General features: G+C 41.4%; 1 protein-coding gene across 4 annotated transcripts; it reads left to right on the top strand.

Moving 5' to 3' along the window:
- Positions 1–513: 513 nt before the first annotated feature.
- SEPHS1 (selenophosphate synthetase 1) lies at positions 514–23,293 on the top strand. 4 transcript variants are annotated; one of them, XM_063099103.1, is made up of 10 exons: positions 514–802; positions 3,457–3,726; positions 8,817–8,920; positions 11,032–11,139; positions 11,776–11,930; positions 15,656–15,746; positions 17,729–17,828; positions 19,527–19,739; positions 21,358–21,542; positions 23,010–23,293. In XM_063099103.1, exons 2-10 carry the CDS (start codon positions 3,534–3,536, stop codon positions 23,028–23,030), a joined length of 1,170 nt encoding a protein of 389 aa, XP_062955173.1. In that variant the 5' UTR covers positions 514–802; positions 3,457–3,533; the 3' UTR covers positions 23,031–23,293. The 4 variants fall into 4 exon arrangements, with proteins under 4 accessions (XP_062955173.1, XP_062955174.1, XP_062955172.1 ...); XM_063099104.1 differs by having other exon boundaries at positions 11,809–11,930; positions 21,358–23,293; XM_063099102.1 differs by having other exon boundaries at positions 19,533–19,739; positions 21,358–23,293.
- Positions 23,294–27,626: the final 4,333 nt, after the last annotated feature.

Here is a 27,626-nt window from a genome sequence, read left to right as displayed (position 1 = left end):
AAATGTTCGAGAAACTTTGCAGGACATTTGCGTCTTCCACGGAGGTTCCTATGAAGTCCGGGCCCAAGCTAAACAATAGGAGGGAGAGAAGTTGGGAGTCGGGGTGAATCCGACGCCCGTTTGTGTGTTCAAATCTTTCCCTGGAGCGGAGGCGGCCTTTCCTCGGCTCCCGCACCCCTTTGCAAATTGCGTTCTTAGCCACTGTCTTCCAGCACGAGCCGCCGGCAGCGCTCCTCGGGGAGCAGGTACCGCGGCGCACGGGTGCAGCGCGGCCCAGCCGCCCGGGATGTGGCAAACACTCCCGGCCCTTCCAGCGGCTCGAGGAAAAGGAGGTGGCCCGGGCGCCAAAGGCTGCTGCCAATGCAACTCGCAACTTTTGAAATCAATCCTTTTTGCATCATGCAACGGATGCCACCGCGCCTCGGTTTGCAACCCCCCACCCCTCCCCCGAGACCAATCATTGCCGCGCTCGGGCCTGCACAGCGCCCCCGCCCCCTTCCCGGGCCGCACGCAGCCACCGAGCCACTCCGGCCGCGGCCCGCCGCCTCTTAAAGGGAGGGAGCCGGCCTTCAAGGCCCCTCGCGCGCCCAGCCGGCGGGAGCGCGGCGGCCCGGTTCCCGCAGGGCCGCGCCGAGCCAGGCCGAGCCCCCGCGGCGCCCAGGCGCGGCCCGGCCTCCGCCGCCGCCGCCGGGAGCGGCATTTTTATTCAGGCGACGCTTAAGGGAGCCCGGCCGCGCCCGGTGCATTGTGGGAACGGCCGCGGCCCGTTTTCGGGAGGAGGCGGAGGGCGCAAAGCGAGCCGGTAAGCGGCGGGCCTGGCGAGGGGGGGCGAGACACCAGGCTTAAAGGGGAATCCGGGTCCGCAGGCCCGCGGCGGCCGTTGCAAGTCCCCCTCCGGGCCGCCCGGGACCGCCAGGGACCCGTGCACGGCCGGCCCTCCTCAGCCCTGCCTGGAGAGGGGCAGAGCCAGGCTTGGTGGGGCCGCTTTAAAAAAGAAGCACCGCCCGCGCCGCCGCCGCTGCCGCCGCCGCCGCGCGGGCCGGGGAGGGAGGGAGGGCGGGGAGGAGCGGAGGGGAGGGCGGCGGCGGCCAGGCAGGGGTTAATTTTTTCGCCCGCCGACATTTTTGCGCGGTGGTGGCGGCGGCGGCCCGCGCGCGCGGCGGGAGAGCCCAGCCCGGTGGCCTGGGCGCGGCGCACGGTGCCTCCGGGCCCTCCCTGCCCCCCCTCCCCCGCGGGTCCCGCGCCCGGACGCCCGGTTCGGGCCTGTGGGCCGCGCGCCTTTCGTCGGCCGCCGCCGCCCGACGGTCGGGGTCCGGCATGGCCCAGCCGGCGGCGCGGCGCGGCACAAAGAGCGCGGCCCAGGCCTGCTGTGCCTTTAAAGGCGGCAGCCTGAGACTTAAGGTGTCCCCGAGTGCCGTCCTCCGCGCTCGGCCGCCTGCGACACGGGGCTTCATGGAGAGCGCCGGGCCCCTGCGCCCACGCGCGGGGCCCGCCCCATTGTGCGTTCCGGGGCTTGGGGGCGTGGGGCTAGGTAGGTACCGGCCGGGGCTGCGCGCCCTTCCCACCCCCTGACTCGGCCGCGCGGCGCCCTCGTTTCAAAAAAATGGAAACGTGCTCGGGAAGGAAAGGGTTAAACGCTGTTTTTAAATATTCATATCATTGTTTTAAAGGTGTAAACATGCGGCTGCTGGGTCAGAGTTGACTGTCTTAGATTATGTACATCTCCCTCTCTTCATTAATGACTCCAGATTTCCCCAAGGACCCCTCCCCCTTTCCATCCCCTCCAAAAATGTCAGAATTTATTTTTTTGTGAGGTGGGGACTTCAGTCTCTGATTTGTGACCCTCCTGCATTTGGAATTGTAAAACTCCTGAGTGCCTTCTTGATCGAAGGTGTTTTAAACTGACCTTCCTCCCCGCCCCCCCTTTAAAGATCTGGGAAAACAAATTTAAAAGGAAGTTAGTCCCCTAAATTCCCCTCCCTGCCTTTTGGAGGGGGCGGGGATAGGGATTGGAGGTAGGAAAATAACTGCGTGCCTCGTGAGTTGGATTTTTTTTCGTGAGTTGGATTTTTTTTTTTTTTTTCCTGGTGTTCAGTGCAAGGCATTTCGCGAGGAAAGAACTTGGTTGTTTTTGTTCCTACCCCTTCCAAGTTAAGGTGCTATTCGAACTTTTTCTTAACTCTAAAATGACTCAAAATTCCTGTGTCTTATAACGTGCCTCCCTCGCCTGCTCTTTTTGGGCAGATTGGTTTCTTGGAGCCGTGTTTAAAGGTTTATTCCTGTACAGTTGTACGTTTCCCACTGAAACTATTGCTCATCCCCAAACATGTTTTTGTAACGAAGGTTTGGATTGCTGCCCAAATTTGGGCTTTGTAAGATTTCTTTTAAATGAGCAATGTGCTTCCTAGGGGGTGGAAAACTCTATAAATGGGAATTATGTCCTTAATCATGAATTTTATAGGGGAAACTGACCCTAAAACTTGGGATGTCAGTAATTCTGTGCACAATAAAGTATCAATCTGGAGGTTTGTAAACCCTAGGAGCACATGTTGGTTTTTGCGTTAACCCCAAAGGCTTCAAACACAGAAGGGCTTGTTCCAGAAACTTGTGGTGGTACCTAGTTCCATAAATGTTAGTGATTTAGTGTGGTTTAATTTATTGTTTTAGTTCTGCAATGAAATGGTAATGAGCAGTAGCATATTTTGTTAGTGATGTGTGTACTAGTTTGTTGGGCGGGATGTTTGCTTTCTAGGAAATAACGCTGCATTAAAACATCAGAGAACTTTCCAAGTGCTCTCTTGAAGAACACGAACCTTACTGTGTTAAACTGCCATTCCAGTTTTAAGTTGTTTCCTTTAGTGAGGCCTCCTGTTAGTTTTGAACTGTTGTATACTTCTGGCTTGGAGGGAAAACATGTTTTTCTAAAATTAGGATCTAGCATCCTGAGGAATATCATCAAATACATTTGCATTAATGTCTTTTTCTGCAAAGTTTCTATTAGGCATTTTATTTTTCTGTGTGATATAGCAAAAGATATCTAAACCTTTTCCAGAAAAGTCACTTTAGCCAGGACCTAGTGCTTCCAGGTTGACAGGTAAGTGACTAGCTGTGCTGTTCCAATGCTGTGCCCAGAAGAATCTTTGGGACTTACCATTCATGGTGGCACTGTGTCATGTGAGCCTGCTGGCCCTTGTAGTCACATTTATAACCATACTCCAGTTGTCAGATCATCTTCCATCCATGTCTGTGGTGGTCTAGTTCCTTTTTATAGTGATTTATTCTGGCTTATGTATCACAGATGAACAAGGTATTGTGACCCCAAATTGCTGTTTTCTTGTGGTCTTGGTGATTTAAACTCTGCTCACATTTACTTTTCCCTATCATGTGTTCACTTAATTGTTGGCAAGTACCTTCCGAATTCTGTTAATGGTGTCTTTGTGTTTTGGTGATAACTAGGTGGATCCCTAAAGAACCCAGCCAACCAGGAGAGGGAGGGGAGGGGCTGAGCAGTGAGGAGTGTGGGCCCAAGAACCATGTCTACGCGGGAGTCCTTTAACCCGGAGAGTTATGAATTGGACAAGAGCTTCCGGCTAACCAGATTCACTGAACTGAAGGGCACGGGCTGCAAAGTGCCCCAAGATGTCCTGCAGAAATTGCTGGAATCATTACAAGAGAACCATTTCCAAGAAGATGAGCAGTTTCTGGGAGCCGTTATGCCAAGACTTGGTATGTACACCATCATTTCTTTGATAGTCTGCAATCCAGTTGGTGAGTCAAAAACCAGACTTCTCTCCTCCTACGTTGTTGTTTTCAACATTTAAAAAAATTTTTCTCTAAGAAGGATTTAAAGCACAATCCGGTGGTAACTGTTAGGTTATTGCAACTTGCTAGAGGAAGTACTTGAAAAGCATCAAGACATGTACTCACAGTTTTTAAGCTATGGGGTTTACAATTGAGGTAATTATATTATAGTAAAAGAATTTTTCTAATTTAATTGAATTTTCTAGTTAGCTGAGGATTGAGCAGAAAATCATTTATGCCTTTTTCCTAAAGTGCATGTATTTTCTTCATTGCCCAAGAAAAGATGGTGCTTTAAGCACCATGTTTAGTACTTTGAGAGCAGTGACTGGGGTGGGGTGAGGGGTCCTCTGCAGTGTGCATCATTTGAAAAGCTCTTTCAGGGGGAATAGGACTGCTCCAGACATAGAAGGGGAGAAGACTGGACGAATCTGTAGTTGACCCCAGGATGTCATCTGGAATTGAGGGCACTGTTTTTTTCTTTACTAAATCCCTTGTGTCATTTGTGATTTCTCTTTTCCTAAACATAGAAGGAAATTCTAGGCTGTTGGGATATTGTTTGTTAGTGTTCGTTGTACAAATATGGTTTATTAAATACATGATGCAAGACTGTGATCACTTTTCCTTGTGGGTGTTTGTTGCATATTTTAGGGGTTTGGGTCTTCTGTAGTTACAGTGTGACTTACCAGTTTTCTTATGCAAGGTTTTTATTTCCTTTATTTTTCCCGTTATTTTATTGTAAAGTCTTGTCTTACTACTTTGGTTTTGAGCCCAGGGTACTCTTTTTCTTTCCCAATATAGAAAGCAGGTAAAGCAGAGTTGCTTTGGTTGGGAGGGAGGAAAACTTACATTCCATGCTCTAGCAACCTGCAGGACTCCCAGGAGCTCAGTTTGAAAACAGTCCCTCTCATCTGGCTGATGTCTAAGCTGTGAAGAAATACTAGGTGAATGAGTTAGATTCTATGTTGGCTTACTTGCCAAGGACTGAGATATACTGAGGGAGTTCTTAGATAACTGTATCAAGAAAAAAATAAGCTACTTAATGGTCAAAACCAAATGAAATAAAACCCATATGGATAAAGTAATAATTCCTATTTATAACCTCCCCCTATTGATCTCTTGAGCACAAGGGCCTGCTGTAGTGCTTCAACGTGGGTGGGATCGTTGCTCCTTCCAGCAGCCCATGAAGCTCAGGAAGGTGGCCCATTCTGTGGGACACAGGGTCACTCCCTGGAGTCCACACCTTCCAATTTCTCCACCCGCTATCCTGCTTGTCTTCTGGTTTCTAAGAGGACAAGCGATAGAAGCGGGGACAGGAGGTGCTTCAGCCTAACTCTTAGCGGTGGCAAAGAAAGGGATGTCCTACAGCAAGGGAGGAGGCAGTGAAAAGCAGATAGAAGAACACAACAGACTAGCAGTAGGTCACATATGGCTTTTGAGAAGTGAAACTATGATCCTTTCCCAGAAAACCCCACATGCCCCAGATTTTGCATTCATGGCATTCCCTGGGGGTTGACAGAGCACATGAGAAGCGAATGGATGGTGAAGGAAGCATAGTAATAAAGCCTCGTGCAGAAGTGGTGGATTTTAATGGCCAAAACTTTGCCTTGAAATCAGATCTGGATTCATATCCTGGCACAGTCACTTACTAGTCACTAACAATACTTTGTGCACATTACTTAATCCTCTTGAGCCTTAGTTTCCTAATCTATAAAATGGGATAATAATACTGTTTGAGATTGTCATGAGTACCAGAAATTTTCTGTGTACGTATACTGTGTCTGTCTGTCTTAAATACAAAACAAATATATGTGTGTGAGCGTGTAAGTATGTAAGTATGTGTATATACACATGTATATACAGTATGTTTATCTGTCTTTAATTATTTTTCTAATTGCATGTCCTATTTCCTGGATTCTAAGATGGTATTAATTGAGAGATGAGACAAAACAACTTTTAAATGTACACATGCTTTCTAGATCTATACAAAGTAAAGAAATGTTAAAATAAGTGTCTAAGAATCTGGAACTTCCGTTGTCTGGTACTTAAGAACTATTAAGTATTGATTGGTTATGGTGGTGGTGGTGGTAGTATGGTGATTTGGGTTATTTTTCGTGATGCAGGGTTTCAGTCTTGCTGGAAACCTAGCATTCTCCATTGTCTGCTGATAATTAAGCAAACTGCTCAGTCTGGGATTTAAAGCTTTCCCACTCTATGGCATTTCCTTTAGTTCCTGCTTGTGCTCTACCTGGACTGTCCCTCTCTCTTTCCATTTGAAACCCTACTTTTTCAAGGCCCTTGGCCCATCTCAGGCTCATTCCCTCTCTCTTCCTTTCTTGAGATTTGGTAGGTGATTTCTAGTTGTTTGGGTTTATTTGTTTTGTTTTTTGGTGTCTGGGCGCTATGGAGATGTGAACCCATGACCTTGATGTTACCATCACCATGCTCTAACCAGCTGAGCTCACTGGCCAATCCAGTAGGTGATTTCTAAACCAATCTCTTTAGACCATTGCTGTTCAAAAGAAATAATGGTGCAAGCCAGATGTGTAATTTTAAATTTTCTGGTAGTTTAAAAAAAAAAAAAAAACAATGAAGAATCAGGAAAAATTAATTCTGATATATTTTATTTAACCCAGTATGTTAAAAATATCTTTTCAACACATATAAAGCATTGTTAATGAGATGTTGAGATGTTGGGGGTTTTTTGGTACTAAGTGTTTAAAATCTGCCATCTGTTTTATACTTACAATGCATCTCAGTTTGGAGGAGCCACATTTCAGGTATTTAATAACAACATGTGGCTAGTGGCTTCCCTCTTTGGAAACACTGGACCCTCATTCTAGTAGATTATGATGGTCACGGTTGTGAAAGAAAATGTGGATAATGTGAGCTTCTGTTCAGCCCTAGGAACATGCTCGAGTCATCAGTTACCCTGATGAAAGAACTTGCTAGATATAGAAATAAAGTGTTTTACAAATCAGACATATATAATTCAAATTTAAGACTACCCAAATTAGAAACATTTAAAGCTAATACTCAGCAACTGTTTTTAGTGTCTTTCAACAGTCCTATAGTTTAAATAGAAATCCAAATGAAAACTATATGTCACTGTTTTCCAAAGTGAGTAGTAATATAATCAGAATAACCAGTTGTTGGAATTATCAATTAGGAAGTAGCTATGTGAGTTGAAGTGCGGTTCTTGCCCTGTTTCCACTTAGTCACTAAAGAGCTCTGTTGCATGAATTTCAGATGCGTTATCACACATATTCTTGTTTGACAAATATGAAAACTGATCACTAGTAAAGTGTGTCCTATTGTCTCAAATTTGTGAGACTTGCCATTCTGAAATTAAATTCTCCATTCCCTAGCTGGACCTTCCACCAAGAGTTTCTGCTTTGCCATCTAGTCTAGTCAAAATCAGCTTGTCTTCACAGTCTGTGCCTTTTTATTAAGTGTGATTTTATTTTTGCATTAGTAATAATGGACCAAGACTAAGAAAAATAAGGTGTGCCCATGACCAGCCTTTGCTGGATTTGTCACTGTGGTTGTATGAGATGGTTGTTCCCAGCAGTTTTGCTTATGCAAAATATGAAAGACTGTTTTAATGTGATTCAGATATGATTTATTCTTGTTTCATTTGGAATCCTGAATTTACAGGCTAGAGCCCACTTCCTTACTTTTGTCCTTCGTCCCGAGTTATTCCCTGCTGTTGTGGCTGTTGGGCTGCAGAGTGGAAATGCTTCATAAGAGGGACAAGGCCATCCTAAGAGGGCTGTAGAAAACCCTCTGTGTTCGGCTTACTTGATGGGAACGCCAATCTGAATATGTAAAATGTCTGCATTGCAGGTTATTTAAAGAAATGTAGCCTGCATCATCTAGTCTTGACTACTTCAAAACTGATTTCAGGAAAAAAGGAATTCTTTATAATTAACCCATAAGCCGTCTATACTATCTTCCTAAATATTCATAAACAATTTTTAGTAAACTGAAATATTTTGAACAGGCTTGTTAAGCAATTTTTTTTTAGTGGGCGAGAAAGCAAACTTAAGGCCAGTCCCTGTTCATATTATAAGGTAGTAAAGGTGATATTTCTAAGTTTTTCACTAGGGGAATAACATGGAATTTTAAGGTTTTCTCTTATATAATGCTCTTGGGAACCTATAAAACAAATGGATTACATAGGGGCCAGAGTGTTAATATACCTGCCTGATTGCAAATGATGCATTGCTGTTCTTTCTGGCTTTGTCCTTTTCTTTTTCTTTATTTTTGTCATTTTCATTTTTGGCTAAAATGTAAAAGCAGTACAGGTTAAGAATCACTAATCTGAAATCTGAAATGCTCCAAAATCCAAAGCTTTTTGAGCACCAATATGACACTCAAAGGAAATGCTCATTGGAGCATTTTGGATTTCTGATTTTCATATTAGGGATGACCAACTGGTATGTTTTCTGCAAATATTCTAAAATCCAAAAGAATCTGAAATCCAAAACACTTCCCATCCTAAGCATTTTGGATAAGGAATACTCAGCCCATAAAAGCATTTCCTGTATGTAAAATATTTTACAAATTTTCTGTTGGGGAAATAGAATAATGTTTAACGATGTACTCAAAGTAACTATCCATAAAACAACCCAAGTTCCAATTATTCTATTCTCATCTTTAAAGAAATTCTATATGGTGCCAGTCACATGATAAAGTAATACAGTAAAATAATACAATAAAAAATAAAACAGTAAAAAAGAAAATTTTTACTGAAGACATCATTCAGGTTTAAAAATTGCACCGGATTGAATTTGAGTCTTGATGGCTAAGTTTCTATTCATATTTTCTGTCTTAAGCTAGTTATGTTTCACATTTATTTCAGTTACGCTTCTTGATAGGAAGCACGTGGCTTCATTGGCAGCGTGCAGTTCCATAGGTGTCTCATACAGAGCGCTTCCTGTTCAGAACGATGGTTGTATTACATGACATGGCTTTCCCATTTTGTTTTTGGATGCTGATGACTTCCATCTTCACAGGCATTGGAATGGATACCTGTGTCATTCCTTTGAGGCATGGTGGTCTTTCCTTGGTTCAAACGACAGATTACATTTATCCTATCGTAGATGACCCTTACATGATGGTAAGTTTGATCTAATGTTTTTTTATAACTGTAACTGCTTATTCACTTGGTTTTTGGTAGTGGTTTCATATATGTGTCTGTGGGTTCTTTGATTTTTGTTTCTGTTATGTCCAAATTACACTAGCCCAGCCCTGGCCTGACTCCCACAGTTGCTGCAGTCAGGCTCGCCCTCTCTTACACTTGGCACCATGCATAATGCAATTAAGGCAGAAGCAGAGAAGTCTGTCTTTTGTACCTGGGCATATGTCTGTGCATGAAAACACCTTTGTTTTAGTAGCATGTCTGTGGACTCAACCTTTTTGTCATTTTGTTCTTTCTTTCCTTGTACCTTTCTTTTTTTGACATTTGTAAACTCCACCACTCCTATGTTTCAAGCTACAGGTGTTGTTATTTTCTGTAATAGGACTGATCCTCATTGTTTCCTTCCAGAAATAAAGGAGCCTGGCATCTCATCACAATTAGACTTCCTGAGCATTTATTCTGATACCTGGACACTTCCAGCCACCTGCATACCACTGTGTCATATGCACTGTGTGTCATGTGTATCTGACCACTGAATTAAAGTTCCTAGTTGTCGATCATGCAGTGCTTAGATATATTTCCCAACTGTTCATGGCGTGGTTGCAGCCAGTGACCCTTTGCGCTGCCCAGCCTTTAACCCCACTTCTGTACCAGCCAAGAGGAGCCAGTGAAGATTGGGAATATCCCATTTGTTATAAAATGCCAGTTGTCCTTCCTGTGTGGCAAGGGCACTGGGATCAAACTACACACATAGGGACTTGGGCCATGAGGTAGCTAAATGGGGGGTGTTCACCTCTCAGGTGCCAGTGATAAAGTAAACAGGTTATTAGAAACCTGTATTCCCTCTGCACATCCATCTGTTCTCTCCTCTAGAGTAATACTCTTGAGAATCTGGGTAGGTAAGCCATACCCCAGGTGTCCCACCCAGAAAGCATCCCTCCCCACATCCAGCTGGCTGATTCGGGTATCCACACCCATGACCTTGAGGTTATAAGGCTGTGGTCTAACCAGCTGAGCTAACTGGGCAGCCTCCAGAATGCATCCTTTTCCCAGCATCTCTTGAAAGCATCTGAGTGCACCCAGAATAGAAGGGGCAGTAAATCGCTGCCACCCTGTCTGGTAATTGGCATTTCCAAGTTGCAGACCACCTGTTGGCCTGTTGGTTAGGGTTGGTAATGTTGAAAATGGGTCTACAGATGATTATTAAGCTGCATTGTCGAGCTACCAGGAATTCATAAGAAAACATAAAACAAATTAAACAGCCATTGAAAATGGTAGTATTTTGGAGTTTGACTGTCCTTATATCAGAAGAAAAATTTATCTTCTCTTTACTGTCTTTAGAAAATAATACACTGGCAACTTAAATTTTTTAAATCTCCAGTGGCAATAAAAAGTCTTTATTACTACATTTCTTTTAAATACAATTTTGAAGTTTCTAATAAAACTACGTAGTTTACTGGGATGCTTCTCTTTAGGAAATAATCTGACTTTGGCCCTGGATATTTTTTATTTCTTCTGTTATTTGTGTGTCCTAAACAAGATGGTTTTCCTGTTTATTTCCTACTGCCTTGAAAAGAAGTTACAAAAATTTCTCAATCCAAGTGCATTTAAAACCATCTCATTCTCTATAACCAGTAAAGTCACCACTTTTTAGGATCTGTTTAGGATGAGTGGCTGTTCCCAAGGTTGCTCTAGGACAGTTGTTTTCAGACTTTTTCACTCCGTGGCTGTTCCCCCCGGACCATCGGTTCTAACCTTGCTTCTCTGCCTGACATTCCCCCCACATCCCCTCCCCTAGCTAAATAAACTGCGGACTTCTCCTGGTACTCAGAATGGAGAACGTGTAAGTCTTTATTCTGCACAAGAACAAAGAGGTGGTAACAGGAACGTCTGAGAAAGAGTGAACAGCCTGTGCATGTGTGATTCAGGCTAGGTAACTAGTCTGCAGATTGTAGAAAGTACACCCATCCCACTAGCTGCCTTTCCTGGAAAGTCCCTGAGTTCTCCTTGGAGGCTGCACCCTAGGCTTGCTCTTTGTTACGATGGAAAGTCCCTGGTTGTCCTTCCTCACATCTCCCCTTTCTTCCCAGGGCAGGATCGCATGTGCCAATGTCCTCAGTGACCTCTATGCAATGGGGGTCACGGAATGTGACAACATGCTGATGCTCCTTGGAGTCAGCAATAAAATGACCGACAGGGTAAGTAGGAGGTCCTCAGCTCCTCACTGCTGTGTTGTCTTGGTCATGTCACTTGACTTGGTTAGACTTCATTTCCTGTCTGGAAAGTGAGGAGCCCAGGCCACCTGGCTTCCAATATTCGTTCTGGCTCTCCACTTTTCGGCAGTTATTGTAAATTAAAACTGGTCTGGCCTGTTCATCTTTGCACTTCTGCCACTGCTGCTCTTAGCGAGGGCATTGGAGTATCCGTGACCCTCACAGCACTTGGCCAGTTTTCACACTCCGTGGGGAGATGGAAGCCTGCTCCAGGGCAGGCTGTGTGTGTAGCTAGTCTTGAGGTCTGTGAGGACCGTGAGAGAGCTGCCTTCTCATGGGCATCAGACTTAGGGCCAGTCCTGTGGACCGAGTCCCGTACAATTTCTTCTCCTCCATTGTCTGATCTTCATTCACACTGTAACCTGGAGTATCTTCCAGCATTTGATAAAATGGTCACAATGTAAAATATTCCTTAACTTTTGTTACATACTGCCATGTTGTAAGCTTTCAGGACTTCCTCAGGATTTTATAATCCTTTTTATAACTACAAGTGTAAAGCCCTCTTTTCTGGGTTTTGAATAGAATTATTTGACTTTTCATTTATGTCCTTTTAAACCCTAGGAAAGGGATAAAGTGATGCCCCTAATTATACAGGGTTTTAAAGATGCAGCGGAGGAAGCAGGAACGTCTGTAACAGGTGGCCAAACGGTCTTAAACCCCTGGATTGTTTTGGGAGGAGTCGCTACAACTGTCTGCCAGCCCAATGAATTTATCATGTAAGTGGATTTTTGTTTCATGTTCCCTGGCCGGTTTCTCTCTCATTCTCTCTCTCTCTCCCTCTCTTTTAAAAAATAGATGTATTGAGGTATAATTTGCATATCATACAATTCCTCCATTTAAAATGTATAATTCCATGGTTTTTGGCATATTCACAGAGTTGTACAACCATCAGCAAAGTTGATTTTAGAATATTGTTATCACCCCAGCAAGAAACCCTGTCTCCTTAGCTGTCACTCTGCACTCCTCCTACCCCCACCCTGTCTTCTTTCACTTAGCATAACAGGAAGGTACTGCAAAAAAGTTCATGGGGGGGCCGACCCCGTGGCACACTCGGGAGAGTGCGGTGCTGGGAGCGCAGCAGTGCTCCCGCCGTGGGTTCGGATCCTATATAAGGATGGCTGGTGCACTCACTGGCTGAGCGCGGTACGGCTGGTCACAAAAAGACAAAAAAAAAAAAAAAAAAAAAAGTTCATGGGGGGCCGGCCCATGCCTCACTCGGGGGAGTGTGGTGCTGATAACACCAAGGCCATGAGTTCAGATCCCATATAGGGATGGCCGGTTGCTCACTGGGTGAGCGTGGTGCTGACAACACCAAGTCAAGGGTTGAGATCCCCTTACCAGTCATCTTTTTAAAAAAAAAAAAAAAAAAAAAAGTTTATGGAAAGATTCATATTATCATTTTATTTGTTTGTTCACAGCTGGTGAGTATGGAGGTCTGGACCCTTGACCTTGGTGTTAGCAGCACCACACTCTAACCAATATCTTTTAATTCTATTTTTCCATGGACTTTTTGAGGTATCTTTGTATTAGCATAATATTTTTAAGGTTCATCCATTTTGTAGTATATATCAGTACCTCAATCCTATTCTTAAAAAATATTAGTTTTTTTATTGAAGTATAGTTCACATAAAATTGCACATATTCAGCATTTTAAAGCATACAATTTATCGGTTTTTACCATTCACAAGGTTGCACAGCCATCACCGCTATACAGTTCAACAACACTTCCATCACCCCAGAAAGAAACGCTGTATCCACTAGCAATCATGTGCAAGTCCCTCCTACCCCCATCCTCTGGCAACCACTAATCTACTTTTGGTTTTTAGGGATTTGCCTGTTCTGGACATTTTCTATAAATGGAGTCATGCAATATGTGACATTTTGAGTCTGGCTTCATTCACTTAGCAAAATGTTTTCAGGGTTCATCCATGTTGTTGCGAAAGTCAGTGCTGTATTCTGTTTTATGGCTTTTTTAATCTATTGTATGGATATACGATGATTTGTTTATGCATTCATCAGTTGATGAATCTTTGTGTTGTTCCTGCCTACTATGAATTATGCTGTGAACATTCATGCACAAGTTTTATATGTGGACTTAAGTTACAATTCTCATGGGTTTGTGCCGAAGAATTGCTGGGTCACGTGGTAACTGTGTGTAACTTGAGGAATCGTCAAACTGTTTTCTAAAGCAGCTGCGAGTTCCAGTTTCTCCACAATCCTCCAGTACTTGTTTATAGTGTCTCCTTGATTACAGCCGTCCTCCGGGTATGAAGTAGAATCTCATTGTGTCTTTGATTTGCATTTCCCTGATGACTAATGATGTTGAGCATCGTTTCAGTGTTTTTCAGCCATTTCTATATCTTCTTTGGAGATGTGTCTCTATTAACACAAGTTATCACTTTCCATGTTTGGTATCTTATTAAGAAAAACTGCCCTGCCCTATTTTCTGGGGGAAGTAGAAACTCCACTTCTTTATTTTTTGAATAGGTGCTGATAGGTATTGTGTTCACATGGGTCAGAATTCAAAAGGATCTGCAGTGCAAAGACTTCACTTGTGCCTGAGCCAACAGTTTCCCACCCCAGAGGCACCCTCTTTACCAGTTTTGTATATTTTTAACCAGTCTACTGTTGACATTTAGATTATTTTCAATTATTTTGACGTTACAAGTAATATTACAGTGAGTAACCTTAGAGTAACATAGAACATTTTACACGTGTGACTCTTATTTTTTCGGGGCGGGGGGGCAGTTGGCCGGTATGGGGATCCAAACCCTTGACCTTGATGTTATAACACCACGCACCTAACCATCCCAGCCAACCAGCCAGCCCTGTGTGAATCTATTGCTAAGAAATTTCTCAAAATAGAGTCTCTAGGTCACATGGTATGTGTGCTTATAATTCTGATGGCTGTCTCCAGACTGCACTTCGTAGAGGCTCTGCCAGTTTAAGTTCCACCAGCCATTGAATGAGCATGCCAGTTCCCCATGTCTTAACCAACACAGTGTGTTAACAGACTGCTGGGTCTTTGCTGATCTGCTGGGTGGTTTTAATCTTACTCTTAGGATTAAGGTTGAGCATATTTTTCACTCTCATATCTTTTCCCCCTTTTTTAATTGATGGAAGCTCCTTTTAGGGCCAGTATCTGACAGCTTTCCTGTAAAGGATCTTGCATTCTCCTTACATTGAGGTTTTATTTTCCCAACATATGTTTTATGTCAGTAGTTCTCAAACTTTCCACTTACATCCTAAAGTCTGTCTCACCCATTCCAGCTTTCCAGGTGAAAAAATACTTAGTGGTAGCAAAACACTGGAGAGGGGAAAAAAAGATAAAACAAGCTTCAGTGAATTTCTTGCCAACAGCATGTATGTTTACTTTGTAAAAGACAAATGAGCCTGTTCACATATTTACCTTCTGTCAGATGTTGCCCATAAACTTAAAAATAGCCCAATAATTTTATCACACTTACCTTGTCGATATAAATTCATAGGTTGCACATAACCAGTGAATCATGAGAACATATCAGCTTTAAGGTATGGATTAGTCAGAACTGAAAGACATTTATGTCTTAAGGTCTAGTTTTTGGAAAATGAGTTTCTTGTATGTCATCACAGAATTATATTTTTCAAAGCTGAGAGTGGACACAAATATTATAGGTTCAGTTGGGGAGCAAGGTGTTGGTCTTGAAGTCTGTGTCCCTGGCTTTTTTGTTTTCATTGGCTTCTGTATTTGAGAAGCCTAGCGCTGGGGAGGGAACGGTTTTGCAGACCTCTTGGAGCCAAGACAAGAAGGCTGCTAGCAGGACCCCCGTGTCCTGGTGGCAAGGACACAGATAGAACAGACGCTTTCTTTGGGGGATCAGTCTTTCTCTTTTTGGGGCTGGCTTTTTAGTATTTACCTTCTATCTTCAAGACGGACGATCCAGGGAGTCTGGGTGCCAAGTGGGAAACTCATTGGTCAGTCTGAGGTTGAGAACCTGGATGCAGAAAATCACCAACATCTCAGACCCACAGATTCCAGCCACATCCCGCCCAGGTCTCCACCATCTAAGTGATTGTAAACAGGCAGTCTTTGTTTCAGAGGTCTTGTTGCCTGAAATGGGTCTGTGTTGAAAATTACACACAAACATGGCTGAAGGGAAATCTGGGCCTGATGAATCCTTTGAAGAATTGTACACTTTTTTTACCCCCTTGAAATCTACTAGGTAATTGGTCCATATACCCTTAGATCTCTGGAATCTTCCATTTTCTTTTTAATGTTTTGTTCCAGCAGTAGCCTCGGTAGCAAGTCACAAGGCTCTGTCTAATACATGGTGGTAGTTGGCTTAAATATAAGTGCAAAAACAAATGTTTTTAACCGAATTTTCCTTCTTCCTGTTTTAATAAAAATGAGTTCATGTCCTTGGTGAGTTTGACTAGAACATGCGCTTTTTCTTTTCTTCAGGCCGGATAATGCAGTGCCAGGGGACGTGCTGGTGTTGACTAAGCCCCTGGGGACACAAGTCGCCGTCGCTGTGCACCAGTGGCTGGATATCGTGAGTGAAACACTGCTTGTGAGGGGCAGGGGCTGGACAACAATCTTTCAGGGTTGTGGGCATTTTCATTGGAGGGTTTGGAAAGTGAAGTCCTGTAGTATTACTACCGTGGAGTTTCGTATTAGTCAAGTCCTTAAAGAAATCCTGGGGATTGTCTGTATCTTTTTGTTAAATGAGATTCATGTATATGGAATGTGTGTCGGTAATAATGTAGGTAAACCCCAGCTTGAGGCTTCAGCGATTTTCTGCAAAGAATTTGGGAGGCAGGGGGTTAGCTTCGTCTCTTTCATTCTAAAATAGCTTCATCTTTCACATCTTAAAATATCTCTAAAAAATAATATGGAGGAGAATTTGTAGAAAGTGTAGTGTTTGGGGTATTAATAAAGTAAGGGTTATTGGCAATTTAAATTATTTTAGTCATGGGGTTCTTGGTTGTTTTTGTTTGGTAGTTTTGTCTCTTTAAACTGATCAGTGGGTCGGAACATTTTGATAAATACTTCTCTCTTGAAGAGTGAATCTAGAATAGGAGGATATTTCCACCGAGCTATAATCATACTTTACTTGAGATTGTGGGGTTTTTTAAATTGCCATAACAACTCCCAAATTAATAAGATTGTGATACATTCTCACATATCAGAGCACATTTAATTTCTGCAACTGTCATCTGAAACTACCAGTCCTGAGAAATAGCTTTAAAAGAATAATAAATAATTTCATGTCATCCATAAACCAGGTATATCTTAGCTTGTAATAGCAGAGTAGACAAATTCTCTTAGGCTGCCACGTTCTTTAGTTATTTTTCCTTCCTCACCCAGTGATGGAAACAGATTGGAAGAACAGAAGATAATCATAGAGGCATGTTCCAATACAACTGCCCAGGCCTAAACAATCTAGCGAGAGACTGGAGCAGGCCAGGTGGAGGTGTCAAAGAGGAGGGGTGTGGGATCCTTCTGTTCTCCCCACTCCAGCTTGGCACCATCTTTGCCCTTTTTTTAACCAATTTTTAAAAAATGCTCAGAATCGAATAAAGCAAGTTCCAAAGGCTATGTAACAGCACAATATGCTTTTTATAAAAGTTAGAAACAACCAAAGAGTATATTGTTTAGGCACCTATATTAGGAGAATACTACTTTTTGAAAGGCAGGGTAATGGTAAATACAAAATTCAAAACAGTTGTTATTCTGGGGAGGAGACGGGGGCAAGGGGGTAAGCGTAGACTAAAGTTATGCTAATGTCTGGTTATTGCATTGGGTGGTAGCTGTTGGGCATTCTTTATATTATCTTTATATTATTAATTCTTTATAATAGAAAATAAGAGAATGCATGAATGGGGACAATTAATGGGCCATGAAGACAGGGTGCTGTGAACCCATCATGATGCTAGATTCTTTGACAAGTCCGACTGAGGAAAGCAGAGAAAGGCCTTTTGTTGTTATGACATCCCTTTCTGGTCACCCAAGGCTGTCCTCAGTACACATGCAATTGAAGGTGTTTTCACATTCATCGTCTATCGAGATAGCTTGACTCCAGAATTCAGTTAAAATCAGAAAAAGTGTAATTAGAATATGAAAAATGAAAACCATCAGTTCAGTAGGGGAAGCGGAGGGAAATCAGAGGACATTCAGAGCTACTAACAATGTGATTTACACCCTGCTGAAGAGGCACTGACTGTAGCTGAGTGTTTAAAACAGTGCAGCCGTATGTGCTGCCAGGTTCTGCACATCCAGTGGACCGCAGTATTGATTACAGAAATGTGGGCTGAGAACAGAAAAGATACCATGATTATTGGTGTAACGGACACTTAAAATAATCATCACAGAGAAGTAAAAGAGTTAGAAAACTTCATTTTCTGTACGAAATTAGATAAATAAAATTCCCCAGAAGATGACTAAGTAGAAAGGTTCTCTTTTTGTCAGTGGCTAGAAGTGAAGATTAATCACATTTTCCCCTCTTTTCTCCCTTACCTATGTTTCTATTATTAGCCTGAAAAATGGAATAAAATTAAATTAGTGGTCACCCAAGAAGATGTTGAGTTGGCGTACCAAGAGGCGATGATGAATATGGCCAGGCTCAACAGGACAGGTATGGGGGCTGGGGGCTCCTCTGTCATAGGGGTCGGCAAACTTTCTGAAAAGGGCCTAGAGGAGGAATGCTTTAGGCTTTATGGACCACATACGGTTTCAGTTGCATATTGATCCCCCCCCATCCCCACCCCTCACAACTCTTTAAGCATGAAAAAACCATTCTTAGCTGGGGAAACAGGCCATGGGCTAGATTTGGCCAGTGACTACAGAGGTCTTCTCTTGGTACCTGGTTTAGGTTCTGTAGATCACTAATGGGAATCCAAATACATTGCACGTTCTGGGCAGAAATGAGTGTTAAATGTGACTTGGATTAGAAAAAAGCTTGCCAAGGGAATCACTTGTTGCAGTTTAAGCATCATACACTCATAGTTTTTATTGGCTTTCATACGTGTATAGGGAGCACCAGTTATGCTTTGTAATTGAGAAGAAAGCATTCTCCTGGGTCTGTTGGAAGTCCTGACATCTGGCATGCCAGACATGCTGCCAAGGACATGGAGTGACAGGAACTCTCTGATTGCTAGTGGAAATGCAAAATGGTATAGCCACTTTGGAAGACAGTTTGGCAGTTTTTTACAAAACTATGCAATGTATTATGACCATATGATCCAGCAGTTGTGCTCCTTGACATTTACCCAAAGGAGGTGAAAACAGGTCCTCACAAAAACCTGCACATAAATGTTTATAAGCATATTTATTCATAATGGCCAAAACTTAGAAGCAACCAAGGTGTCCTTCAGTAGGTGAACGTATAAACAAACTGTGGCACATTTATCCTGTAGAATATCATGGAGCAGTAAGAAGAAATGAGCCATCAAGCTGTGAAAAGACATGAGGAACCTAAAATGCCTGTAAGGAAGCCGTTCTGAAAACGGCTAGAATACAGTATGAATCCAACTATATGACACTTTGGAAAAGGCAAAACTAGAGACAATAAAAAGATCAGCGGTTGCCAGGGGTTGGGAAGAGGAGGGTAAACAGGCAGAGCACAGAGGACTTTTATTTTAGGGCAGTGGAATTGCTCTGCATGATGCTGTGATGTTAAATGCATGTCATTACTCATTTGTGAAAACTCACAGAATTGACAACACAGAGTAAATGAACCCTGATGTAAACTGAACTTCAGTTAATAGTAACGTGTTAGTCTTATCCAGTTTTATCCAATTGACTTATCCAGTATCCAGTGCATGCTCTAATGCAGAATGTCAAATAGGCAAAACCTGGCAGGGGATATGTGGGAACTCCCTGCACTCTACTCAATTTCTCTAAACCCAAAACCGCTCCATTAAATAAAGTCTGAATTTTTCTAGTTAAATAAAAAAGAAATTAAACTTTCATCTTTAGTGAGAATACGTTGGATTTTAAGTCAGGCATTCTTAAAAAGTCCTGTTCTTTGATTTTAGGATGGTTTTGACAAGTTTACCTTCCACTGAGATGGTAATTCCTCTGTAGAGTTTTTTTGTTTTCTGGAAAATTACTATTGATTGAAGCTGTTGAGAAGTTCCAAGTGGTTCAGATTGAAATAAGAAATCACCTTTCAGAATCCACTCTGGTTTTTGTTGGCTTTACCTTACATTTTCATTGTTCCTCTGTGCCATGTCCCTGACAAATGAGGAGTTTGCAGGTCACTGGTGGAGGTGAGAGTCTGAGTTGAGGACATGTGGTTTTCTCTCCGTGTCACCGCTCTGCCCTCTCTCAGCTGCAGGGCTCATGCACACATTCAACGCCCACGCGGCCACCGATATCACAGGCTTTGGGATCCTGGGCCACGCGCAGAACCTGGCCAAGCAACAGAGAAACGAAGTGTCATTTGTGATCCACAACCTTCCCGTGCTGGCCAAGATGGCTGCCGTGAGCAAGGCCTGTGGGAACATGTTTGGCCTCATGCACGGGACCTGCCCAGAGACATCAGGTACAGGGACGCTGGGCCCACTCTGAGGAGTAGACTTGTAAGGCTGATGGAAGGTTCCTGCAAAGGACAAAGCCCATACATGAGTATGACCACAGCTGGGGTGAGGTCGGTCCTGGTAGCCTGGGCCTCCTCCCTGTTGTGGCTTCTAGACCCCGTCACCATCCTCTGACCAAGCAGCATTATTTTTAGTTGAGCGTTCCTGTGTTCTCCTTTTTGGTGTAGGAATATGGTTGATGGTGGGAGAGGGAGAATGTGGGAAGAGTAAGGCATTACTCAGTTTTCATTGGAAACTTAGTATTTGAAATAAACTAACACCCATAGATTTACACTGAGCAGCTATATTTTTTCCCTGAAAAAATGTCTAAAATTATTGTTTTAAGAAAGAAGTAGTATGGCTTCAAAGTGCCATTTTTCTTTTTGCCCCATTTTTCTCTTTTCCCTTTACCTTGACTCTTCCGTTTCATCTTTTAAGGTTTCCTATTTTTTTCCTTTTTCTCACTTTCTCTCTTATTTCTGTTTCCTTTCCTCTTAATTCTAGTTTTCTATCCTGGTGAAAGAGTGGAGTCACCCAGGGATTTAAAAAATACACATGTCTAGACCTGACCTCCAGAAAACCTGATGTAATCTATCTGGGGTGGGCCAGTAACTCTGAAAGCTCCCTGGACAGTTCTGGTAGAGGGCCAGGGCAGGGACCACACTGCTCGGACTATGAAGCCCTGCCCATTTTAGCTCCTGGGTAGTGGTTTGGGATTTCAGAACACTGAATTCTCACAATCTTTGTAGAGAACCCTTCAACTTCTCTGTTTTAAAAAAATTCTGTTTTCTAAAAGTAAGCACGAAGAGGGTAGAGATTTTTTCCCTGTTGTCTAGTGGGCACTGAATAAATGTTGAAAGAATTAATGAAGATTACCAATCCCTTAAATTTGTTTCCTAAAAAAATAAACAAACAAATAAATAAAACGTTTTCTTTATTCAGAAATGGGAAGTTTTTACTTTTTAAAAAGTAGAGTATAAATTCTTTCTAGATTGTGTTATTTCTACTTAGAAATATAAAAATAATGTTCTGGCTTAACTACTAGAAATAACAACAAAGGTTTATTTTAATGTGTTTTGTGCATATTCTATTTTGGGATAATAATAGAGCTGGACTGGAACCTAGATACTTTAAGGCAACACTCATTTTCACAGATCTTAATGTAAAAATAAAAATACAGAAAAGCATTCTTGGTAAGATGAGGAATCCATAAAGAGAACCAAATTGGAAAAGAAAAGCTATCTTTTTGCAAATATTTCTTTCAGTGTAGCATGGAAAAAATAGCTACTCCATACGTTATTGAGGCCCCGAGCAGCTTACTCCTACACAGCATTAAATGGTTCTCAAATAGGTCATTTTCAACATTTGAAGTTTGTTGTGTGCATGTTTGTTAGTACAGTAGAAGTTTACCCAGAAATTGCTTAATTACTCTATTGAATATAGCAGGCTTCTTAGTTGGACAGGAAGAGCAACTCGCATATAGACAACTTGTTGATTGAACTTAGATCTGTGCTGGAGTCTCTTAGAAGGATAGAGGCTCTTGTAGTGTCACAACTAATGGTGATTTTTTTTTTCCTTTGCCAGGAGGCCTTCTAATCTGTTTACCACGTGAACAAGCAGCTCGGTTCTGTGCAGAGATAAAGTCCCCCAAATATGGTGAAGGGCACCAAGCATGGATTATTGGGATTGTAGAGAAGGGCAACCGTACCGCCAGGATCATAGACAAACCCCGGATCATCGAAGTCGCACCGCAAGTGGCCACTCAAAATGTGAATCCCACACCTGGTGCCACCTCTTAATCTAGACAGAAATAGCTGTTTGGTTTTGTTTTTAAATAGATCTATTTCCTTTATCATCACTTCAATTAAAGACTATAAACAACAACAAAAATCTCATTGTGTCTACACATCTGGTGACCTTAGGTCAATTTGTGAGTGGATACAATTAATAAAATAAAATCCATTGCCTTTTTTTCCTGTTACATTAACTGAAGATGCACCTAATCTTGAGGCAGCTTCTGAGTTGAAAATTATATTGTTATCCAATACTGTTGATTCATTTTGAATCTTTAGACACTTATCTCTTGCCGCATAGGCTCTTTTTAAAGGTGCTTTCACATGGCACAGACATTACCAATAGTAGTGTCAAATAGCAGTTTGTGTCTTTTCATTTTATGTATATTTATCACATAAGTCTGATCTTTTTTTAAGTTTCTTGAATGGTATTCTGGAAAGACAGAATTGGTAAGTGACATGATGGTATCCCAGAAGTAAGAGGGTTGCATGATTCCTTTGAGTCTTTGATTTGTAAAGCGTAGTCTTATCATTCAAGAGAATCTCTTTGACCCAGGACATTCTCCAATAGTGCATTCAGTCCAACAAGGCAAGTGCTTCACTCTGCATGGAAAGCACTTTTGAAGACAAAAAAGAAATTTTATTTCTTTTTTTGTTGCCTTCCTGATATTTACAGTAATATCATTAACGGTTTTCCTTATTGATAGCAAAAAAAAAGATACTTTTTGCAATGTAATTAGATGTTCTATAGTGCAACAAGGAATTGCCTTCCGAAAGAGGGTTCATGTATAATACTCATTTACAATTCAGTATATAATTAACTACACAAATAATTTTTAAGTATAATCAATAATAAAGACTGTTCTGTGGATGGTAGTGTTTAATACATTTTATATTTTGTATAGTGATTTCAGGGCTTTTGTTTTCTTGAAATCAGCAGCTATTTAGCCTAATTCTTAGCATTATTTTGTCCTTCGCGCCAGTACTTTTTTGTGCACGCTTTTTGTGATCTGTGTTAAAAAATCTGCATTGCCAACTTGCAGCTCAAATTTAAAACTTGTTATTCAAATAAATATTTAATTTTTTTAATTGCTCTTGTATAATCAGATGCCCCTTTTAGTATTATTTTAGAAGCATTGGGAGGGTTTTGCCTAAAGTACAATTTAATGGGGAAGACTAGATTTTAGTTTTATAAAACTTTTAAGTCTTTCATGGGACCTATATTTTCTTGGATTAAATTTTGTAGTTCTAGAACAAATAGGCAGTCTAAAAAGGTGTTACCTGTGTTACTTAGAACCAGAGGCTTCCTTATATTTTAATCTATTAAACAATTAGGAGGGATTCCTGTCATTAAGCACAAGGGCACTGAATCCTCAAGTGTCTGTCTGCATTAGAGAAAAAGCACCACATCTCTGCAAGTTTCTGAATGCTTCCTGCTTACAGGCACCAAAGCCGCACGGGTGAACCGATCGACTTCTTGCCAAGGGAAACCATCACTGGGAAGATGAAGCTGCCTGGAAGAGGCTTGAACTTGGATGCACCCTCCCTCAGGACCCAACAAGCAACCTTGATGCACGTGTAACTGGAACTCCTCCAGCAATGAGAATGGTATGCAGTACAGAAGAGACTGCGACAGGACTGAAATTAACTGGACGTTGTATAGCAACTTATATACATGATGGTCCTCAAAAGCTACAATCCAGTGGTCTGCAAAATAAAATGTGTTGGAAACCTCTGATTAAGATAAGCATACTGTTGAGCTTTTTTTTTTTTTTTTTTTAAATACTGATGACTAAATCTTAACTACTTTTCGTGTAGTGTGTCCTGAATGCTGGTGTTTTCCTCGGTGGCAGGCCTATTGAGAGGAATTGAGTTAAACAGATTATGCACTTGAGGAAATCGTCTTCGTGAAGATTCGTATTTATAAAGAGAAAATGTTTGGTACTTAAAAGTCCGTGTAATTCATATCCCAGGAGGAAAAATGTGTCTTTAAAGTGGTATTTCTCAGAGAGTGGTCCAGCTTTACCTGCATTAGAGTCACCTGAGGATATCATTCCTTCCCCAGGCCTACAGAATCAGAATTTCTGGGGCATGGGACTAGGGACCCTAGTCTTTCAAATGAGGACCCTGTGGGGCTATGCCAGTAACCTTTGAAAACTGCTGATCTCAGAAGGAATGTTGCAGAGGGAAGAGAGGGAAAGAAAGTGGACTTATTTTTGTAATATATTTTGCAGGAATTTTTCTTTGAAATCTCGACCCTTCCGACCATTTTCCATGTCTGAGCTATGGTCCAGCAAGGGGGTTGGGGGAACAGGTATCTTGAAAGTTCCTTGAAAAATCAGGTGATTGTCAGTGAGTATTTGAGTTTTTGGCAAGATCTACTAGAACATTATAAAATTCAGTGAACAATTAATAAATAGACAATTATTTGACTTCCTGGTAGAATTTTAAAACTTCACATTGAAGCGTGTTCATTTTGGTATACTGACTTTTTGTTAGCTGGTGGGATCAGTTATTCCTTTCAGGCATCAGGAGTTATTCATGAAGCAATAGCAAAGCCTAGCAGGTTATTTGCACAAGCTGTGTTGAAGCATTTATTATTTCAGTCCAAGAAAAATTGAAATAGTGTATAGCAATACGTACTTCTGATTGGGTCAGTATTTTAACATTACATGGTATATTATAGTCTTCCAAGTTCTGCATGCCTTAGTATGAATAAATGCAAATGTTTTAAATTGTTTTGATTATAGATGTATGAGCCAGCCATTCTCAGTCTGAATTTAGCATTGCCTTTAAAAGGGTTTTATCTGTGTAAATCTTAGTTTTATTAGTTTTATTCAGCTATAGTGTCCTTTATTTTTAGAAGTAATAAAGCAAGCATGGACATTGATGCTTTGGATACCTGTCATAGATATGAGAGTACTTCAAAAAGTTTGTGGGAAAATGGAATTAAAAGATAATATGAATCTTTCCATGAACTTTTTGAAGACCCCTTGTATGTATGTGTGTAACTACTACTCACATATGTATCTCCTCAAGCTGCTCATTACCCTTTTTTTCTGGGTTACGTAGTGGTCACATAGACAATATAACTTATTTTCAACAGTAATTTGTACCTTTTCTCATTAAGAATCCACATATGAACCAGGTAATCATTAAATATGCTACGGGGATCACAGTGAAAATCAACAAAGCCCTGTTAAAAGTGGAACCTGGGAATGTTGTTTTGCCTATGCTTAAATCTCTGTCTTAAATGAGGCCAGGAGTGGGTGGATTAGACAAAGGCTTCATCAAGTAAAGCAGTTGGTAAGACTGGGTGCTCCTAGGCATCTAGACGTGTTGGAGAATTGCGGAAGCCCAGGCTTGCTGTGGGTGCCATGTCCTTTAGTCAGCGAATGCAGGATAGATTCGGTCTTGGAGCTGCTCTCTGTAGGGTGTCCGATGTTTCATAGTTCTTAAGTATGATATCCAACTCTGGACACAACGTTGATGTTTTCAGTGATTTTTTTATTTTTTAATTTTAACGTTCACTTGTACATATTTGTGGGGTGCAGTGTCGTTTCAGTACATGCATATACGCAAAGTGATTTACATGAGATAGACAGCCTGTTTTGTACCGGCTAGTCCACCACTTGACTTCGCTGACATCAGCATTAACCAAGTGAGGTAACCGGCCGGCCCTTCAGTGGTTTTGGGGAGTCTTTAGAGGGAGTTTTATGCTTAGGAGAGCTGTATCATAATGAAGCCCATCAAAGCTTCATGAAAGAAATAGAAAATTCAGTGTAGTAGTGATCTGATTGCAGAAAAGCCAGTATATTTTCTATTATTGCATTTCAAGAACAAGCATATGTGTGTAGAAATTTGTGGGGACCTATAAAATATTATGTTGATATTATCCATTATCTAGTTCTATGTTTTGCCTAGTTCTTAAGTAGAGTTGTATAAAATTGGTGTCTAGAACATAGCCCTGTTTTGGAACATTTTGAAAGATTAAGAAAATTATAGTTGAACCCTCGTGTTTTTATTTTTTAAAGAAAAAGCTAGATTTCATATCTTGCACATTAAGAAATAATATAAAGAGAAATCAGAAAATCATATACCTATAAATTTCTCAAATATTAGAAGAATACAGTTAATGTGGACAGTTTTAAAAGTTATAAAATCAAGCATCCATCATCCACTTTATGCCAGTCAAATCAGTCTGTTAAATCTGCTTGCACTAAGTTTTGTGCTTAAGGTCCAGGTGGCCTTTATTTTCCCTAGCTTTTTATTTTGAAAAAGTTTAAACATACAGAAAAGTTGAACAAATGGCAGAACAGGTACTCCTAGAAATGTTAGTTTGTTGCTATTTCAGCACATTTGCTTTCTCTGTTCATATGTAACATGCATGCGTACACACATACATATACATACACAGTCTCGGCAGAGCCACTTGCATAAGTAAATTGCAGCATTCGTGACGCTATCAAGTGGGGTGGGGGATAACCACACTATAGTAACATGTGCCTTCCTCAGGTAATCAGGTTGCCTGGCACCTAGCCATATGGTTTCCTGGCAGTTTTTAATAGTTTAAAGGGAAGAATAAAAGATAATTTACATTGTATAAAGTAATTGAGTGATTAGCAAAACTTAAGTACCAAATGAGGGCTGGGCTTTTTAAAAATTGGCATGTACTATATATTACTGTTGTGCAGCTTGTTCCTTTTCACTTACTATATCCTGGGTATATTTTCCTATCATATTTAATGATAGGAAAGTCCTCAATTCATTTTAATGCTAACATGATACATTTCACTGTATGACTGCAGGATATTCAGGCATTGAAATATAGATATCAAAGATGTTTCTGTCTCCACTTTTCTTGAAGTTTTTTTTATTGTGGTAACATAAGACTTACCATTTTAATCATTTTAAAACATAAAATTCCATGGAATTAATTACATTCACAATGCTGTGCAGCCATCACCTCTATTTCCAAAACTTTTTCATCATCCTAAACATAAACTGTACCCATTAAGCATTAACTTCCCATGATTCCTTCCCTCCAGTTTCTGCTAATCTCTAATCTACTTCTGTCTCTGAATATTTTAAACTTATTTTTTAATTGACCCATGATAATTATATATATTTATGGAGTACAGTGTGATATTGGGTACATTTATACAGTGTGCAGTGAGTATAGCTGGGTAATTAGCATATCACCTCAATCATTTGTCATATCTTTGTGTTGGGAACTTTCAACATCCTCTTACTAGGCATTTGAAACTATACAATACGTTGTTAACTGTAGTCTCTCTACAGTTGTTGAATGCTAATCATTGAAATGTTGAAAACCTGAATGTTGTTGTACTTCCATACCCTATCTAATAAAATTTGAGGATTTGGCTGGCCAGTTAGCTCAGTTGGTTGAGCTCAGTGTTATAACACCAAGGTTAAGGATTTGGATCCCCTTGCTGGCCAGCCACCCCCCCAAAAATGTTTTTTTTTGAGAATATTCTTTAAAGTAGCTATTTACATAGCCCTCCATGGCAGTATGCCAGAACTGATTTCAGATAAAGGCAACAAGTGTTCATTGAACATTGCTACTTGCCAGTCCCTCTGCTGGGTGTTGGGATGAAAATATGAGTTACAAGGCCGGCCCGTGGCTCACTCGGGAGAGTGTGGTGCTGATAACACCAAGGCCACAGGTTCGGATCCTATATAGGGATGGCCAGTTAGCTCACTGACTGAATGTGGTGCTAACAACACCAAGCCAAGAGTTAAGATCCCCTTACCAGTCATCTTTTTGGAAAAAAGAAAAAAAGAAAATGTGAGTTACAAAAAACAAAGGCAGAAAACTTGGGTAACAAAGCTATTGAACTATCACTAAATTCTTCTCACCTTCTGTAGTAATGAAGTTCTTCCAAATTCCCATTCTGCCTGTTATTCAAGAACAGGAAAGTGATTCAAATGTAAAACAAACATTTGCAAATCCCTAGAAGCCACTACTGCTCAGAAAGTAAGGGGGATTACATGGGTGGGCTAGAGTTGAGGCCAATGTTTGTTTTCTATGGCTGCTGT

The sequence above is a fragment of the Cynocephalus volans genome, chromosome 6 (assembly GCF_027409185.1).
Source record: "Cynocephalus volans isolate mCynVol1 chromosome 6, mCynVol1.pri, whole genome shotgun sequence".
In the NCBI taxonomy this organism is placed as follows: Eukaryota; Metazoa; Chordata; class Mammalia; order Dermoptera; family Cynocephalidae; genus Cynocephalus; species Cynocephalus volans.
This window is presented reverse-complemented; position numbering and strand designations above follow the sequence as displayed.

Bases quoted from the DNA above. Each gene is read 5' to 3' on its own strand.
- SEPHS1 (XM_063099101.1), top strand. From the start codon at position 3,534: ATGTCTACGCGGGAGTCCTTTAACCCGGAGAGTTATGAATTGGACAAG. The intron at 17,829-19,526 runs GTATGGGGGCTG...GCCCTCTCTCAG, and splicing joins GGCCAGGCTCAACAGGACAG to CTGCAGGGCTCATGCACACA. The intron at 19,740-21,357 runs GTACAGGGACGC...TTCCTTTGCCAG, and splicing joins GACCTGCCCAGAGACATCAG to GAGGCCTTCTAATCTGTTTA.